The 18,827-nt window shown below is 40.1% G+C and overlaps 1 protein-coding gene across 3 annotated transcripts in view; it reads right to left on the bottom strand.

Moving 5' to 3' along the window:
* Positions 1–3,391: 3,391 nt before the first annotated feature.
* The window catches only part of gypc (glycophorin C (Gerbich blood group)), a 30,195-nt gene continuing 14,759 nt past the window's right edge, over positions 3,392–18,827 (bottom strand). For 2 of the 3 annotated variants that reach the window (XM_067409161.1, XM_067409160.1), the window contains exons 3-4: positions 6,804–6,833; positions 3,392–5,140 (exon numbers count right to left, since the gene is read on the bottom strand). In XM_067409161.1, the coding sequence (XP_067265262.1) occupies positions 4,944–5,140; positions 6,804–6,833 (227 nt within the window). In that variant the 3' untranslated portion in view covers positions 3,392–4,943. The remainder of the gene's footprint in view (positions 5,141–6,803; positions 6,834–18,827) is intronic. The other variant, XM_067409162.1, reaches the window with a different exon arrangement.

Below are 18,827 nucleotides of genomic sequence, written 5' to 3'. Positions count from 1 at the left end.
TGACTGACCAGTTTGCATAGTGGACGAGACCGCAATCCCCCTTGGTGATTTATGTAGGAGACCACCGTAGTGTTGTCTGTCTGAACCAACACATGGTGGCCCCTCAGGTCGGGGAGGAAGTGTTTCAGAGCCTGAAACACTGCCAGCATCTCCAGCCGATTTATGTGCCAGGAGAGCTGGTGTACCTCCCAATGACCTTGAGCTGAGCGACCACTCATGATCGCTCCCCAGCCCGTGAGGGACGCATCTGTCGTAAGCATTACGCGACGACATGAAGTTCCCAACACGGGTCCTTGGGACAGGAACCAAGGCTTTTTCCACATGACCAGAGCACGAAGGCACCGCCGCGTGACTTTGATCATGCGAAAAGGATTTCCCCTCGGAGAAAACCCCTTGGTCCTGAGCCACCACTGTAAGGGTCTCATGTGCAGAAGGCCAAAAGTAACAACGTTGGACGCAGCCGCCATCAGACCCAACAGTCTCTGAAACTGTTTTACAGTGAGTGACCGGCCTAACTTCACCCCATTCACGGCCCCGAGAATGGAAGTCACACGAGCGGGAGTCAATTGCGCCCGCATCGTGATCGAATCCCAGATTACCCCAAGATAGTTGGCAACCTGACTCGGAACCAGCACACTTTTCTTGGCGTTGAGCCTCAGCCCAAGCTTCTTCATGTGCGACAACACAACATCTCGATGTTGAGCTGCCAGACGTTCTGTTTGAGCTAAAATCAACCAATCGTCGATATAGTTCAGCACGCGGATGCCCTGGAGTCTCAGAGGAGCCAAGGCTGCATCCACGCACTTCGTGAACGTGCGGGGTGATAGTGATAGGCCGAAGGGAAGAACCTTGTATTGGTATGCTTCGCCCCGAAAGCAAACCTGAGGAACTTCCTGTGAGAAGGATGGATGGAAATGTGAAAATATGCGTCCTTCAGATCTATCGCCACAAACCAGTCCTCGGATCTGATCTGTGGAATAATCTGTTTGAGTGTAAGCATCTTGAACTTCAACTTCTTCACAGATCGATTTAGCATACGAAGATCTATGATCGGACGCAACCCCCCATCCTTCTTTGGAACAATGAAGTAGCGGCTGTAAAAGCCCGACATTTTGCTGGGAGAGGGAACCCGTTCTATAGCCCCTTTTTGCAAAAGCGTCGTAACCTCTTGTTCCATTACCAGAGACTGCTCTGGAGCTACCACCGTGTGAATCACTCCACTGAACCTGGGCGGACGAGAACCGAACTGAATTCTGTAGCCCTGTTCTACCATGAGCAGCACCCATTTCGAAATATTCGGAAGACATTTCCATTCCTCCAAAAATTCTACTAAGGGAACCAGCCTCTCGAGACTGGTCTCTGGTGTTTTTGAGCACTTGGCTCGTTTATCTGACGCGGCGCACCGGCAGATAAGCGAATCACGTGCTGGCCGAACCTCCTCGGAGGATCGACAGAGACTGCTGCGCCCTGTCGCACACTGGGTGGCAGGGTTGGCAGAACAGTCCCTTGAGGGCACCGATGGGGAACGATAGAAATTAATCGTCGAACCCCTTCGGAGGGGGCTGCCCTCAGAAACCCTGGCCCATGAGCGTCAGGATTTCTTTTGGGAAGCCTTCCGGGAAATAATGACGGTCCTCAGATCCGCCCTACCCCCGGAAGGCTTCGGCTGTGCAGCACGCTCCGGTCCCCAAGCTTTCCGCGGGGAGCACGGGCGGCCACACTAGCCTTTTGCTGGGACCTGTGTCCCGAGGAGCCGGCTATCGGCTGAGGCTGCCCCCGCCCAGCAGCCTCAGGGGGATGAGATTTTCGGGGGAGGAACCTATGGAACGCCGCTTTCTGCTTTTTCGCCTCCTCAAACCTGTCGACGACAGTATTAACTGCGTCGCCGAACAGGCCCTCGGAGGAAAGCGGCGCATCCATAAGGATGTGTTTATCCTTCTCCTTAATATCAGCTAGGTTGAGCCACAGATGTCTCTCCGTGGCCACCAGGGCTGCCATAGAGCGGCCTACTGACTTGGCCGTCTCCTTGGTGGCACGGAGAGCTAAATCTGTGGCCTTCCTCAACTCCTGAATGGTTTCGAAGGTTACCTCCCCACTTTCGTCAATCTCCCCCAGCAGGTCAGCTTGGTATGCCTGCAGTATTGACATAGTGTGCAGACATGCCGCAGCCTGACCCGCTGCCGAATAAGCCTTGCCCACCAGATTCGATGTTTGCTTTAAAGGTCTGGTGGGCAACGTCGGGGATTTCAGGGACGATGCAGACTCGGGCGAGAGATAGCTCGCAAGCGTCTCTTCAACCCGAGGCATCGCCCCATAACCGTGTTGCTTCAGCCCAGTAATATTGCTGTACATTGATGTCTGAGGGCTGAAGACACGGTACTGCACAGGTCTAATCCACGACCTCGACACCTCGGTGTGGAGGTCGGGAAGAACGGCAGTCCCCGACGCTGGGGTAGTGACCTAGCTGGGAGGAAGCGTTCATCCAACTTGCTTTTAACTTTAGGAACGCTTTCCTCCGCGGGCCAGCTTATATTTAGTTTCTCTGCTGCCCGGGTCACTACCTCCATAAGCTCCTCATGGGCTGGAGATGAGGATGACGGTCCCTCATCACCACCCTCGACACCTTCCACATCGACCTCCTCGGAGGACGATATGTTCAGTGTCGGTGCCTCCCTTTGAGGGGAAGAAACCGCAGCGCGTGCTTCCACCACCAAAGGAGAGACACTAGATCTAGCAGGTAAGGGGAGCGATAAGGCAAAGCCCGTCTCTCCCCCCTCTGCTAGATCCATTTGTGAGCCCACGAGTGCAGCCTTCGCCGTGCCTCGGCAGCAGCGGGACCAGACCCGCGGGGAACACTCGCCGCGGCGCCCTCCTCGAAGAGCGCCCGGCGTGAGCGCAGCGCCCTGAGAGTGAGCCGCTCGCAGTGCACACAGACAGCCCCCTCGAGGGCTGCCTGTGCGTGCTCAACTCCCAGGCACTTCACACACATGTCGTGTGTGTCCCCCGCCACGATGAATCGCGGACAGGGAGGCGCACACTTAGTGAAACGCTGGCTTTCCGTCATTATATATATATATATTGTGTATGTGTCTTATTCACTTTCTGGAAACTCTTGTCCTCAGACGAAGAGATCACTTTTTTTTGGCGAGATGGTAGACAAACAACAGTAAATAAGACAGACAAGATACAAATAGCGCTTACTGAAGACAACAGAAGCTAGCGCTCTTTGTTTCCGGGCATGCTTTGTAGGTTCCGGTCCGTGACGTCACCCGCCTCTGACGTCGCGTTCTCTCATTGGTTAGATACAATAGTGCTTCACGAACACAAAAATGCAGAGGATTCCCATCACGTCGTTGACGTAGCGTCGATAGTTCCCACGAAAGGGAACTGTAACACAGGTCCTAAACCTATTGCCTGATCATAACCCTTCTTTTTCTAATGATATTCTTCTTGACCTTTTCTCTTTTGTAAGAGAAAACATCTCTCTTTCTACAGTCTTTCTTCAAATCTCCCTCTTGCTCACTCTCTCTCCTCCCCCATCATACGTCCCCTACTGCTGATTGGCTACAAGTGTGTTGTGCTGCTCGGTCGGATCCACTTTCAGCAGCTTTTCTAAGAAATCACTTACTGTACCTTTCACTAATAACATTTTTATGAAGTTCTTATAATTTAAATTAAACTTCTTAACTTCTTTTTAAAGAAGGTTTTCATGAATCTGGCCCCCTACAGTATATAGATATATGAGAGACCAATTAATGTAACTTTTTTTGGTTACATTATCACTTGATTATCACATTATCACAAAAAAAGTTACATATCACTTGCCATTCATATTCAAATCCTGTCTAATAAGACCAATGACTTTCCTTTTCTTCACTTGAATACCATCACATTCTCCTGAGCTGATGTTTGTGCACTGTAAAAAATGACTGATTTTAACAGTACAAGACTGTAAAAATGCTGCAGTGAAAAACTGTCAATTGGTTTACAGAAAGTATTTCCATACTATATACGGTGAATAACTGTAATAGATCTAACGGTACATTTAATGTAATTTTACGGTAAAATACCATTAAATTCAGTTTTTGGAAGTGAAAAAATAACAATTCATTGTAAAAATTTACAGTGAAAAAACGTAAATTAACATTCCCACAATTCTCTGCGTGACACTTCACATTTGATATATTTTCGTTGAAATAACTCTGTTTCTTCTTAGTTTTTCTCATGTTTTTCTAATCAGTTATGTACATTAGGGTTTTATGTTACATCTAATGTTGTTAAATTAATGTTTATTGCATTTTTAAAATTTCATGCATGTTACCATGATGGTGTTTAGTGTGTGTGTGTGTGTGAATGACACTGTGTGCACCTTCTATATGTTAGTGTTGTCCTTCTCAGCTTGTGGAAAATCTGCTTGTGATGAACTTTGAATTATCATGTGACTCTTATCACCACTGTGTTTGGTGACTGTCAGTGTATTATAAAGGTACAAAACAGATATTAGTACTTCATTAGGTTGGTAAATTAACATTATATCAGTTAATGAAATACGTTATTTTAACGTAAATTTAACAGATTTTTTTTACATCGCTACTGTATTTTTTACGGTAAAGTTCTGGCAACCACAGCTGCCATTTTTTTACCGTAAATTTTACTGGGATTTTTTTTTACAGTGTGCAAACAATCAGCTTCCAATACAAGGAGTACAGAATTTTCTTCCATGTATACTCAAATGTTACCTCTTTTTTCAGGAAAAAAAAAAAAAATTTATAAAGAATGTTAGATATTGAAATATAAAGGAATTTCATAATACTCTTCTTGTCTGTTTCTGTTTGCGTAGAGCTCTGTCAGCTACTTCACTGCTTCGCTGCAAACAGGATTGAGGCATCATGTGAGCCTGTAAGAGTTTTTTATGTGATGTGTATAAACAGCTATCTATTGTCTCATATGAAATACTCTTTCTTGCTCTCATCCATGGCGTCCTGCAGGGCTGGGTCTCCACGAAGAGCAGCGTCTGCTGTCTCGGCAAACTCTGTGCCCTTGGCCTCATTGGTATGATATGTGCCCTTGTGCTGGTACATGTATCGCAGAATGATGGCCAGGAGGAGGAGAAGGACCAGACAAACTGCAGCAATGACAGCTAGAGAGAAAGAGAAAGAGAGGTTTTATATTTGAAGATAACCTGTGGGCAGCAGCTATAAGGTTAGACTGAACTCAGAACAGTTTAGACTGTTTATTTCAGGACATTCACAGGAGTATACTGTATGGATGTTTATTAGTGAATAAAACAGATACATTTTTGTTTTTCTAATAGGAATATTCTGTGTTCATTACCACATTTAATGTTACACAAGAAATAAGTTTTTTGTGGTACTAGCCAACATTATGGCACAAATGCTGTTAATTGAGCTTAACTTTTACTGAACCTGGAACATTTTTTTGATTCAGTAGCTGATTTTGGAGGGGACACTATAGGCAGAATGACTACTTTTGTTTATCAGCATCTCCATATGCCCAGTTTGCTGATTATGTTAAAATGGCCAAATAATGGCTGATTAATTGGCCTATTGCGTGGTCTACGACTAGCTTTCAAGTTTATTTATTTATTTATTGTGATTAATTGGACTTCTCGACTAATTTTTAAGCTATAGTAAAGTGGTAATTTAAAAGAGAACCATGTTCAACATCATTAAATTAAGATGTTAGGACAGGGAACTGAGTGTAAATTTCGCTAATAAAAATATTGACAGACTTAACCACTGAAAGCAAAACTTCAGAATGTCCTGCCTGTAGAGAACAGCAGTAATTCACATAGCACAAACAAACTAATATGCACAATGAAATACACAAATTTTATCCTGATATGCAAGACCAGTTATCTGAAAAAGGTTTTGAGTGCACGTATCATTAGAACCCTGCTGAGGTTTTACTGACTCCAATTACTTCTGTGCATGAGAACAAACCCACACACTGATTATTCATGTGTAAATGAGCTAAAGTGAGACCACTGTGGTCTTTTTTTTTTTTTTTGCTCAGCCACAGATCTTTGGAGGCCAGGAAACATCTTGTGCACAAATTACCTCTTATTTGTACAGAAATCCTCCAAGCCTCTCTGACCATCATCAAAGTGCTGTTCTCAAAATGTTCTCATAACTACACCTCTGACAGCCATGCATTCTGATAATATATATATATATATATATATATATATATATATATATATATATATATTTTTTTTTTTTTTTTTTTGCAAGTAACACATTGATAATATTTCATTATGGTATATGAGATATTTTATCAGTGCCTAGTTTTGTTTGGAGAGCTCATAAATGTGTTAAATGGACTGTATATTCAGAAATGAAAATTGATGTTTCCCCTGCCTGCTGCCTTTCATATCACAGCTCAGAATAGCTGTTAGAGAAAGGTTTTGGACTGTGGGTGTTCCTGTCGTGCTATCTACCACATCATTTCTCTGTGCCTTCAAAGCAATTAGTCTCATGACATCTACAAGTTAGGTGCTTTTTTTAGATTTGCACAAAACAATTGTGCCCAGAACTAAATGTACCCATCATAAGCCTAAGTAGACGGAGAAACAACTGGCACCAAAAGTCGATCTACTAAGGCCTAGCATACTTTTGGGAAATGCAGCCCTGACTTTTTTAAGTTACATCAACGAAAGTCATTTTTAAGGGTCAGAGCAGGTAGAAATAGTGACTTAATGCAAAAGCTGCACATTTTTACAGTGTAGGTGAATTGAGGGCATGTTGGATATTTGAAAGTTTTTGAGCTGTTACAACACTTACCCCCAACTATGGCTTCAAAGTATGATCCCCCTAAAGACAAAAAGGAAATATTTAAAAATTGGTTATTGTACATGATAAAACAGAATAGTCATATCACATATCCCCTTGTCAGTTTTGAATTTTTAATGGTTTCACTCATACATTTAGGTAAGAATTTCTAATAGAAGTAGATATCATGACTAAACAGAGTAAGGCAATAAAGTATGAAGAAACTGTCCTTAAACGTTCCAGTTCTAGTACTGTTACTGTCATGCTGATTTTAAGTGTACATGTATTTACATGTCATTAAAGTTTAGTGCTCTGTTGGATCTTTTTTCTATGGCTAGAGTTCTGAAACATTTTCAAGATAAATGTTTTTTAGGAGTGCTGCATGCAGCCACGTACTGTATCTCTACAACAAAATCATTCCACGCCTCACTGATCCCTCGCCAAACACGTACTGTTGACTTTCTTCCTGTGTTGTAATAACACACGTGAATCTTTCATGATGCTTTGTTTTTATAGACAGCTGTCTCCCCCGCTGTATTGTAGCGAGACTCATTCTCTCCATCACCATGGGGACAAAAAGCTCGTTAAAGAAAGTGATTGAAGATAATCATGAATTATTGCAAAGGCAACATCTGCTGCCTTGACTTGACTTTCACTGAAGGACAGGCAAATCAAAGATGTTGCTTTCAAAATGGAGATGGATCTAGTGAGACCCCAAAACTATTTTTAAACAGAAAGGATAATGCATGTTTGACCAAGCAGATGCCCCCAAAACATGAACAATTAAGCTCCCTCATTAGTGTCTAATAACCTGTTACATTGTGATTAAAAGCTCATTGTGATTTGGTGTTTACAGCGTTGACTATATGTGGAGACATAATTAAGGAGACATAGAACATTCACATTTGGGTAATATGAAGGGTATGAAGGTGTGTTTGAAGGTATAACCGCCATTCATGTGATCTTTAATGTTACCTTATATGACTTCACTAATTAGTTGTCCTTTAGAAATGAAGGAGTAATATAAAAAATATATAAATAAAAATAAAAATGACAACCTCACAGAGGCTCTGAGCCAGTGAATTATTTATAAATCAATCAAGTGCTTCCAGCTCTACCAAACCACATTTCAGAAAAAAAATTAGGAAGACTGGATGAAATATATCTCTCTAATAGAGCAGGGGCTGGTCTTGGTTTCACAAAGTACTGCACACTTTTACTGTGAGTCATCAACATTTTAACACCTATCCTTAGCTATGAAAATTCACCCTATTTATTTTCTAAATGCATGTTATTCATCTTATTTTGTACGATTCATTAATGCATTCATTTTTGACTCATTTTTATTAACTACACAATTTATTAACACAATATCATAAAAAATGTCCAATCATTCTCCAATTTTCTCCAGTCAATTCCAGCCAAAACCTCCCCTTTCTTAAAATCAACTGCAAGCTCACATTCAGATCAGCCTCCATCTATTCAGCAACCAAGATTGAACCAAGACCCTGCCCTATACACACACACACACACACACACACACACATATATATATATATATATATATATATATTAATATAATATATATTGCTACTTCCATTACATCGCAACTGTAATGGTGCATTCCTTATTTTTCTTTCTTAAAAAGTTTTACAAATAAATGTAATAGTAGTATTTTTTTTTTTTTAAATCTTTAAAATCATAATACTAATGGAGACTGCAGTTGTATAAGTAAACAAATAAAAGCAGTTTTTGTACATGGAACGGCCATCTAATGGAGGTTATGATTGAGGTCACATGACCAGTTGAATATTATACGCTTTATCTTACAGTGCATTCCAAACGGGATATATCGCCTTCCGCCCTCATGGCCGCCATATTGAAGGGTCGTTCCAAACCGAAATGCTCAAAACTGGCCACTTCAAAGGGCCCTTCAGAATGAAGGATTTAATTGTCTGGTAATTGTCTGATGGACACTTCGGGCCCCCATGATCCTTTGTACAGTGAAGTTGTTTGTCGTCACAGAATGGGTACAGGAGGCTCGGAGTTCGATTTTAATAAATGTATGTGTAGCATTTACTATACTACTATAATATTTATATGAGTTAGATTTAGTAAATTATTATGGTCAAAACGACATTGTACTTCAACAAAAATACTTTACAGCTCCCTTTATCAGTCCATTCAAATGTTTCAAATATAGACACAATATACAATATGGTGCGATAAACCAAATAAATAAATAAATATATAAATTAACCTAAAACAAAAGGCGCAGCTCTACTCCTCCTTGATTGTTACGTTAAGATGACACAGAAGTCCATTCCCAAAAAAAAAAGTGACCCCTTCATCCCTTCGAAGCTCTCCCTCTGGAGGGTAAACCTTTTGAAGGGATTGGGGCATAGGGATGAGCCCTTCTGAATGGAACACAGGGTTAGTAATCCCTCTGTCAGTGTGGCAATGGTAACTGAAAGTTTTCTTTTGTAATGCTACATCCACACCACTAGGTGTCAATATAAGCCTAAGACAACTGTGATTTTAACCAACGAGCAAAAAATGAGTGCACCTTAAGAGTCGGCATGAAATGGCAGTTACTAGTAGTTTTTTTTTTCCTCTATTGTGGTGTATATAAAAATGTGGGATGAGACTTCAATTCCATACTTCCGCTGTGTGAACTTTGTTTATGCACTGTTTAAGGCAAACGCGAGCTCTGAGGGAGGGGAGCACAAGATTTAAAGAGGCCGCGCAAGGAATCGATGCATGTATAATTATGGCTCAAAATAAGCAGTTAAAAAAATTAATAAAAAAAATAAATCTATGGGGTATTTTGAGCTGAAACTTCACAGACACATTCAGGGGACACGTTAGACTTATATTACATCTCTTAAAAAGACGTTCTACGGCACCTTTAAGATTACGAGATCATTTGAATTTAAAAATTAAATGTGCACACATAAATCATTTATAATAACCACTGCGACATTCTGTGACTTTAACAGTGCTAAAATGTCCTATGGTTTTAGCTGATCTAGAAGTTGGGAAAGTTGGATCATTCAAAGGGAGCATGAAGAACACAGTTGTTTTTATATCTCACAGGTCACATTTTCATTTCTATTCAGTGAACAGAGAGGCAAACTGTTGAAATCTATTTAGGACTTGAAGCTGAAGTGTGGAATTTCTGCACCGCTAGCTTCACCAGACCAAATTGGAAAAATAATGATCGCTTTCAAATAGAAAATCTTGCTACAAACTCAACACTGGCTGAGCCAAACAGAGTGATGTTTTGACAACAACACAAGAGGTGTTGCACATATTGGGAACATCAACCAACACATGGCTTACTCTGCATTAAATTTGGATAGTATAAAGTATTTTAATTATACTCTTCACTGCTAAATCTAGCACATGAAGTGTAAAGTGTGGGATGGGGAATCTTGAAATTTCAGGCTAATATATGCTTATCTTCTCATTCTACAGCTGAAATACTTGCTATAGTGGATGTTAAGCCCGTTATAACAGATCTTTCTAAGTTACACTCAGCGTAGAGCCAAAACACCCCAGGACGGATTAAATCTCTGCTAAATTTGCCATGCAAACACGAGGGAGCCTGTCTCGCCTGGAGGCGTCCCCTCGTTAGCCTCGTTAGTGAAATCCGCCAGCCGCTGTGACATGGAGGAGGACATCTGTGCTGCGTGGCCAGATCTGAAGAACAGCTTTTTTTTTTTTCACAGCCTGCCATGAAACCCGATGGGTTGGACCTGAAAGATGATGAGGGCCAAAGGCATTCCACCCTCTCTCTCACTTCTGCCACACAGACCCAGGGCAGAGCAGACCCAGCAGCAAGACATTTGCTTTCATCACCTTCCCAGAAGTGGAGCTAATCTTGCCCAAAGCCGGCTTTTGAAGCGCACTGGTAATTGTCTCCCGATAGGATGGACAGCAAAACCAGCAGCCAGAATGAATTCCAATCCCTTCAGTTCTTGGGTGGGAAACGCATTAAGCTGATAATTTTCCAGCTTGAATTAATGCACATTTCTCATTGTTGCTATGCCCAGTACCCAAACTGTAAATCTGTCCAAATTTCAGCAAACTGGAGAACTACCAAAGTAATGGCATTTAGCTTTGATCGGAACATTTTATTCATGGGGACAACCAATGATCTGGCTCTCATCCGTTAGCCTCATACACATTGGATAACTAGGTAAGCAGCCTTAAATATCTACTTTTAAGGTATGGTCATATTAGGTGCACATAAGGCATGAAATTTTGTGTGCAAAATCAGGTGCACGCAAAAGTCACTCTCATATGAAGCAGCATGACTGGATTTTTCCTGTGAAATTTCACTGAACAACAGTAAATGTGATGAGTTTTTTTTTTTATTGTTTTTTATCAGATCTTGAAGTCATCAGTTAATTTGCCTAACAGCAGGCAGAAGACACCTACACTACTGAGTTTGATACTGCCACTCCCTTTGATTTCACTAAGGTAAAGTGTGCCATAAAAGGCCCATCTCCTCCCTGGGTGTACACTAGACAAGCTCTATAGTACATTGTCAAAACCACACGAACGGAGGCCCTTGTCTCATCTTTGAGGTGATGAAGTGCCAGGGCAGGCCTTCATGTTTCATGTAGAGAATTAACAGCTCCTTCGATGTCTGTCAGGAAAGCACTCAGCTGTGGCCAACTGCCTGTGCCAAAATGAGAGTGAAAACAGCCACTAAACGCCTGACTAAACTCTCTCTTAGACACTACTTTCCTCTCACTCTTTGTGTCTCTAGCACCTCTCAGATGATGTCTGTTGTTTATTATTCATCATCCTTTTAAAAGAGCAGTTTAAAAAAGGACAGGCGCAGGTACACTTGAAAACTGGAAGTTCATTTCATTCAGGCAGTCAGTCTTTTTAACATGTTTTGTTTGGTATTGATTGGCAAACAAAGATCAAGCAGGGTTGCTAACCTTAAAATTAATATTTTAAACAAATTATTTGCCAATGATCAGACAAACAGGCAGTCCCAGTCCAAACTTATACCACTGGTTGAGCCAATGTTGCTGTGCTGGACTGGTTGGGATGTAGAGCTTAGATCGGGCCCAACAAATCAAGCCCGACCCTACCCGAGCCCGAGCACATTGTGTCCGAGCCCGGCCCGGCCCGACACGTCCACTGTAATTATGAGCCCGAGCCCGATTTAAACCCGACCATTTTTAATATGTGGGCCGTTATAACCAGGGGCGGCGCCAGATTATTTTATTTTTTTTAACGCAGGTGCTGCTGTGCTAGATCATAGGCTACAGGGGGGAGCTGCGCAGTTATATAAATTATATAAATACTATTAATAAATTAGCAAAAATTGGCCACTCAATATTAAATATTAAATTATTTTAATTATAATAAAGTTTTAATTTTATTAAATTGAACAAGCTCAACATTCAGCATTCAATCAAATATTCTTAAAGATTAATTATTATTAATAATGTTACTTCAACCTATTGTTATTTTAACATAATATGTGTGTGAGCAACAAGCAAGATGTGCATTTGTAAATTCGGTGACAGCGTGTGTTACGAGTTTCAAATGGTGTAAGTGTGTCCGTGGCGCGCCGGCGCCTCCATATCAATATTATATTGTCTGCTATATTGCTTTTTATGTATTAAATCCAGGTAATTGGATGATGAAAAATGTATTAAAATTAAGATACAATTAATACTAAACGAAATTCACTTTAAAGAAAATCTTTCTTCAAAACAAAACTTAACAAACTTGAAACTAAATGTGCTTATTTAATGGCTAAAACACGTAGGCTATAGCTAGACTCTCTTTTTGTACAAATTGCAGCACATTCATTTAATTCTGAATTTTGCATATGTAAGTTGAAAAGCATTTGTTTGTGCATAGTAAAACATATCTGTAACATTTATCAAGTTCATAATTGTGCGTGCATTTATTAATTATTATCTTAATGAATAATACGACAAGGAAGAAGCATGTAAACTGCGTTGTTTGTTTATTAAAACTAGTTTAAAATGTTTCCATACCTCCGATTTTCCTCCAGACTTGCTCAAAGTTAATTCTCCTGTTTTATTTTTTTCTTTGGTTCTTCAAGCTCCATGTTGTACTTAAGCCTCGTTTCGGCTCCGACAAGGTTTTGTTCCGTCTTCTGAGGGGTGTCAACTCACACCAGAAGCATTTCAGAAGCGAAGCGGCTGGATTCGCGAGACCACTAGATTTGCCTGGCAAACATTGTTTTCGTTAATTTTTTCATGTTTTTAATGGCTAAATGGTTATATTTTGTCCGGTTTGATTGTGTTTATTGCTATGCCATACTTTATTTTGCTGTAGCCATACAGATGAAGTTAAAACACAACAAAAAACAAGAAATTTCAAGTTCGAATCTCTTGTCGTCAGTTTCTGGCATCGTATTAATGTGAAATATGAGCGGGAGTTTACTTAGGGTGATTATTTTGACTTTATTTTGTATTTCAGCTGCGCGTCTTGGACGCGGCGTCCGTCAAAAATATCTTTAGCGAAGCGGCGCGGTGAGCCGCTTCTGGGACGCTTCTCAAACGCACCGCGGCGCGGCTGGTGTAAACACGAGCATTGACTAGAGTGGCCGCGTATCAGCTCCGGTAGCCGCGTCGCAGCCGTAACGCGCCGCACGCGTGTAGTGTAATCGAGGCTTTAAACGAGGCTTTAAGCTACTGAATAGTACAACACGCACAACAGGTGTGATGCGTCACGCGTGCGAGACTGCGAGTGGACGAGACGCTGCGCATGACACGTGACAAGGGCCCGACCCGACCCGGCCCGAGGACGGTGGCGGGAAATATCGGCCCGACCCGGCTTGACAGTGTTTTCTGGGAAATCAAATGGCTTTCTTACAGTTACCACTGAATATTTTAATACAAATACTGAAAATTACACACTTCAGCTTTAGACCAGCTGGTAGTAAAATGTAAGCCCAAATACTGCTCTGTGAGGGAGCATTAAAATCTAAGCAGCTTCCTCTTAGTTTTTTTTAATTGCTTTGATGCAATTTCAACAAGCAAGTGTACAATTTTCAAAACTCTTAGTACTAATATTATAACAGATCATTAAAAGTGCACTTTTTTTCAAACATTTTTCAATAGTGTTAGTACAATACACAAAATTACAAAGTAATTTTGTAATTTCACTACACATAATAAGTGTTTCATCTATATAAATGTTTCATTCACAGTAACTGCCTTTCATAATGCTCTTGCTATCAAACTTTTGACTTGCATCTCTTCTTGTTCTGTATAATATATTTGTCTATTATTTAATCCAACTGAACTTAATGATTAATCAATTAATCATTTAGTACACTATAGATTTCCATAGATGTTGATTCTGTCTGTGTGTGTCTGTGTGTGTGTGCGCGTGCATGTGTGTGTGTGTGTGTGAGACAGACAGACAGATTTGCAATTTGTGAACATAGAGCAGGATAGAGTACAAGGGAGAGGAAGCAGTCAATGACTGTGTAACATCAGATTGATCAGAGATGCATCAGGAGAAAGGAGACAGATGGCATCGAATACAACATTTTACATTACATTATGCCATACTGTAACTCACCCAGTTCAACTACAGTATCGCATATGGCACAGTCATAACATTTAATGTATTGGCAGCAAACTCTGTTCTAGCACACCTCATGGCCATTTCATAGCTTCGTCACAGCTTTTGATAATACACTGAAAAGATACTATTACAAACATTATGGATTTTATGTTACGTAAGATATATAATGTAAGTGTATTTTCTGTTTTCTAATGTGGCATCTGTAGCCTGTATTACTTTAATTATTTCAGCAACAAGGGTAATTTGAAACATGTATCTTGCATTGTTTGCTATTGAATGAACTGAATTGAAAGAAGATCATGCTGTTGTGTTTCGGTGATTAAAACAAATGTTCTCATTACATATCAAAATTATCTTATATTTTGAAACAATGATTGAATGAAAATATGTACAACTAAAATGAAAGCATGAGATCAGGTTTTGACAGAATGACCAGCTGTGTTACAAGTGTCAGTGTGATCAGTTCGGAGTTTTGAAAATGTACACCTTGTGAAAATAGTACCAAAGCGAATAAAAAAAAAACTGTAAATAGCCCATTGCCAATGAGGACATTGACAATAGATGATAACCTGAGGGAGCTGCAGAGCAGCTTCAGCTTATAATGAACCTCTAACAAACCATACAAACGCTCAGTCCTAGTTAATCAACATATTTTAATTAGATACACTTTCTGTGGTGCAGCAGTCACAGCAAGCAAGAATAAGGCCACCACATAGCTGAAAGTCTATGTAGTACCCTGTAAAAATGACTAATGGATTTCACACTGTTTTACATATTCTCTGCTCCCCAGAGAGGGTAAGAATAAGAATTCATTCCCACAGTCCTTTAGTGCAAAGGTGTTCAAGGGAGTCCAAAGGATGGATGGATGGATTGATATAAATGGTCAGATGATAGATAGATAGATAGATAGATAGATAGATAGATAGATAGATAGATAGATAGATAGATAGATAGATAGATGACTTGTAACCCTTTATACTGATCCTTACATTACTATGTCTGCATTGCACAGATCCACATCAAGACAGACCTCAAAACAGTCTTGAGTGAAAGCATGTGAACCCGTCAATAAATCTCTCATTTACTGGTCAGGATCTCTTCTCAGATTCCTCTATACCACCAAGGCTATTCAGACCTTTAAATCTTCCTCTTAAACAGGTTTTACGATAGTCATTTCTATCAGACTTGAGAGAACTAGCCACTGTATTTCTGCACTGTATTGTTGGAGATGCGATTGCCTTGCAAGATCATATAAGAAAATTGATGATTGAGGAAGCTTGTGTAATATGAATTGTACCATTTTTCCTTACCGTTTATTCCAGGTAAATCTTTACATTTCTTTTATAAATTAGCAAACAACCCAATGTAAATTAAGAGAAAAACTATGTGTATTGAAAATACTTCAGTTTTGTAGTAATATTACACCCGATGGCCATGTATAGGACTTGGATAATTTCATTTTGGTTTAGAAATGAGTTATTCATTGAGTTGGTAGGCCAGAGCTGAACTCTAGGTAGACTAGCATAAGGAGGTTAATCACATCAAGCTATTGCATTGATTTACATCATGCAACACACATGCAGCTCACTGAGCACATGGGCATCCACCAGGACAGCACAGGTGCAAGCATATATTACACAATGGTGATTATAGCCGTAAATTCATAACCGTACTGGGATGAAATGGCGGAGACAGAATGAGGAAACCACATGCTAGTCTCCCTCCATTCCTAAATGAAAAATGAGACACGGAAGGAAACAGGAGTAATGGATGTGACTAATGGAGTGAGATTTCAGCATGTCTTGTAGGAGGAGAGAGGGTGGGAAACGTGCTGAAAGCTTGTGCTGTTACATTGAAGAGAGGAGAGAGGGAAAGCTTTCAGTTATTGAGTTGGGCAGTCTCATAAGAGAATGGAGGCTGTAGAAAATTTTATCCTGCCTCACCTCAACACAGCTCTGCTGACATTCTCATCTCTGTTGAGGATTATGTAACGGCAAACGATATAAAACAAATAAATATATATTGACATTTTTGAGCCTCTAACCCCACTACCTAACCACTAGACACAACATCAAATATTGAATAAAGGTCACTCACACCAAAATGATAACTATAAAGATAACTATAATGATATCTATATTCTCATCCAAACCAATGGACAATAACTCTTTGTTTATTATTAATATGCACTGCAGTTATGTCTGCCATTTTAAATGCACAAACTCTTTAAAGTCAGGTAAATTCTGATTAGCTGTCAATGTTTTTTGGCATTTATTGGCTGGAAAATTCTTAAAGTGATTCCAACAAAATAGTTCCTCTGTGATGTAATCGGTATAGCTGTAGTGTGGACTTACCTCTTCTTGTAGAATTAAAATGATTATTTATACTTTATACTAGTTATAGTTATCATCACCTTTGGTGTGAACTGACCTTAAAGCTTGGCATCTGTAAGATTTTTTTAATGTATTTGAAAAAGTCTCTTATGCTAATCATAGCTGCATATATTTGATCAAAAATGCAATAAAACTGTAATATTGTTAAATATTATTACAACTGTATTTTAAAATTAATTCCTAAAGCTGAATTTTCAGCATATTTACTCCAGTGCTGATCCTTCAGACTGATTTGCTGCTCAAGAAACATTTCTTATCAATATCAATGTTGAAAATGGTTGTGCTGCTTAAAGGTGCCCTAGAACCAGTTTTTACAAGATGTAATATAAGTCTAAGGTGTCCCCTGAATGTGTCTGTGAAGTTTCAGCTCAAAATACCCCATAGATTTTTTTAAATACATTTTTTTAACTGCATATTTTGGGGCATCATTAACTATGCACCGATTCAGGCTGCGACCCCTTTAAATCTCGCGCTCCCTGCCACCCGAGCTCTTGACTATAAAACAGTGCATAAACAAAGTTCACACAGCTAATATAACCCTCAAATGGATCTTTACAAGATGTTCGTCATGCATACTGTATGCATGCGTCGGATCATGTGAGTATTGTATTTATTTGGATGTTTACATTTGATTCTGAATGAGTTTGAGGCTGTGCTCCGTGGCTAACGGGCTAACATTACACACTGTTGGAGAGATTTACAAAGAATGAAAATGTTTATGCATTATACAGACTGCAAGTGTTTAATAATGAAAATAGCGACAGCTCTTGTCTCCGTGAATTAGGGATGGGCATTCGATTAAATTTTCTTAGTCGATCGTCGGAAAAAGATGCAATGAATACAAAAACGCAGCGTGTTTTTCCTCGTTGAGACCTTTATTACAAGATCAACTTGTGGCAGACAGTTAAACTATATTCAGTTAAGCAAACCGAACATATATGCGCGTGCATATGCGGTGCTCTAAAGCAGTGGAACCTGCAGCTGCGAGCCAGCGTTTCTAAACAGAGACCTCATTTATTCCAAAATAATGATAATAAAAAAGAATCATGTTAAACAATAACTTAAAAAACATAATAATACTTAGATCTGACTGGTTTTGTCAAAATGTAACTCAAAACTATCCAAGCCAGAAGAACGAGCCAGATATTAGCCTTCCTAACAATTAGGCTAACTTGACAAATTAGGCTACTTAAAGCCTCGTGAAAAATAACTAACTTTAGTAACTCGCATACAACTTCTGCACCAGTCTACTGATTTTTGTTGAGAAATATAAGCATGTTGACATGATCTGGGGTCAGACGCGACCGCAACCTGGTGACCGTCAGTCCAGACGCGGAAAACACCCGCTCTGAGGGGACTGACGTTGCCAGGATGCACAGGTACCTGCACGCTAACTTGGCCAGCCCGGGGAACCTTATTCCGTTCACTTTCCAGTCTGTAGGTGTGCAATTCAGGGGTGGGGGATTCTCCCTCAGAATCAAAACGGAAGATCACAGATAACAGAGTATGGTGTCAAATATTGCACCCTGGTGGTAAAATGTTTAATTGCTGCCACACAGTGAAATTCATTTAATTGCTTCAAGACTCACACTACGCAATGCAAAAAATGCATTAATTGATAACAAATTAACGTGATCGACGAAATTCTTAACAATCAATTATCGATCGTCGATTAATCATGCCCATCCCTACCGTGAATACAGTAAGAAACGAAGGTAACTTTAACCACATTTAACAGTACATTAGCAACATGCTAAAGAAACATTTAGAAAGACAATTTACAAATATCACTAAAAATATCATGTAATCATGGATCATGTCAGTTATTATTGCTCCATCTGCCATTTTTCACTGTTGTCCTTGCTTACTTACCTAGTCTGATGTTTCAGCTGTGCACAGATCCAAACGTTAATACTGTCTGCCCTTGTGTAATGCCTTGAACATAAGCTGACATATGCAAATATTGTTGGCGTACATATTAATGATACCGACTGTTACGTAACAGTCTGTGTTATGTTGAGATTCTCCTGTTCTTCGGAGGTCTTTT

The sequence above is a fragment of the Chanodichthys erythropterus genome, chromosome 14 (assembly GCF_024489055.1).
Source record: "Chanodichthys erythropterus isolate Z2021 chromosome 14, ASM2448905v1, whole genome shotgun sequence".
NCBI lineage: Eukaryota > Metazoa > Chordata > Actinopteri > Cypriniformes > Xenocyprididae > Chanodichthys > Chanodichthys erythropterus.
The sequence above is the reverse complement of the archived record's forward strand: the minus strand, read 5'-3'. Positions and strand labels throughout refer to the sequence as shown.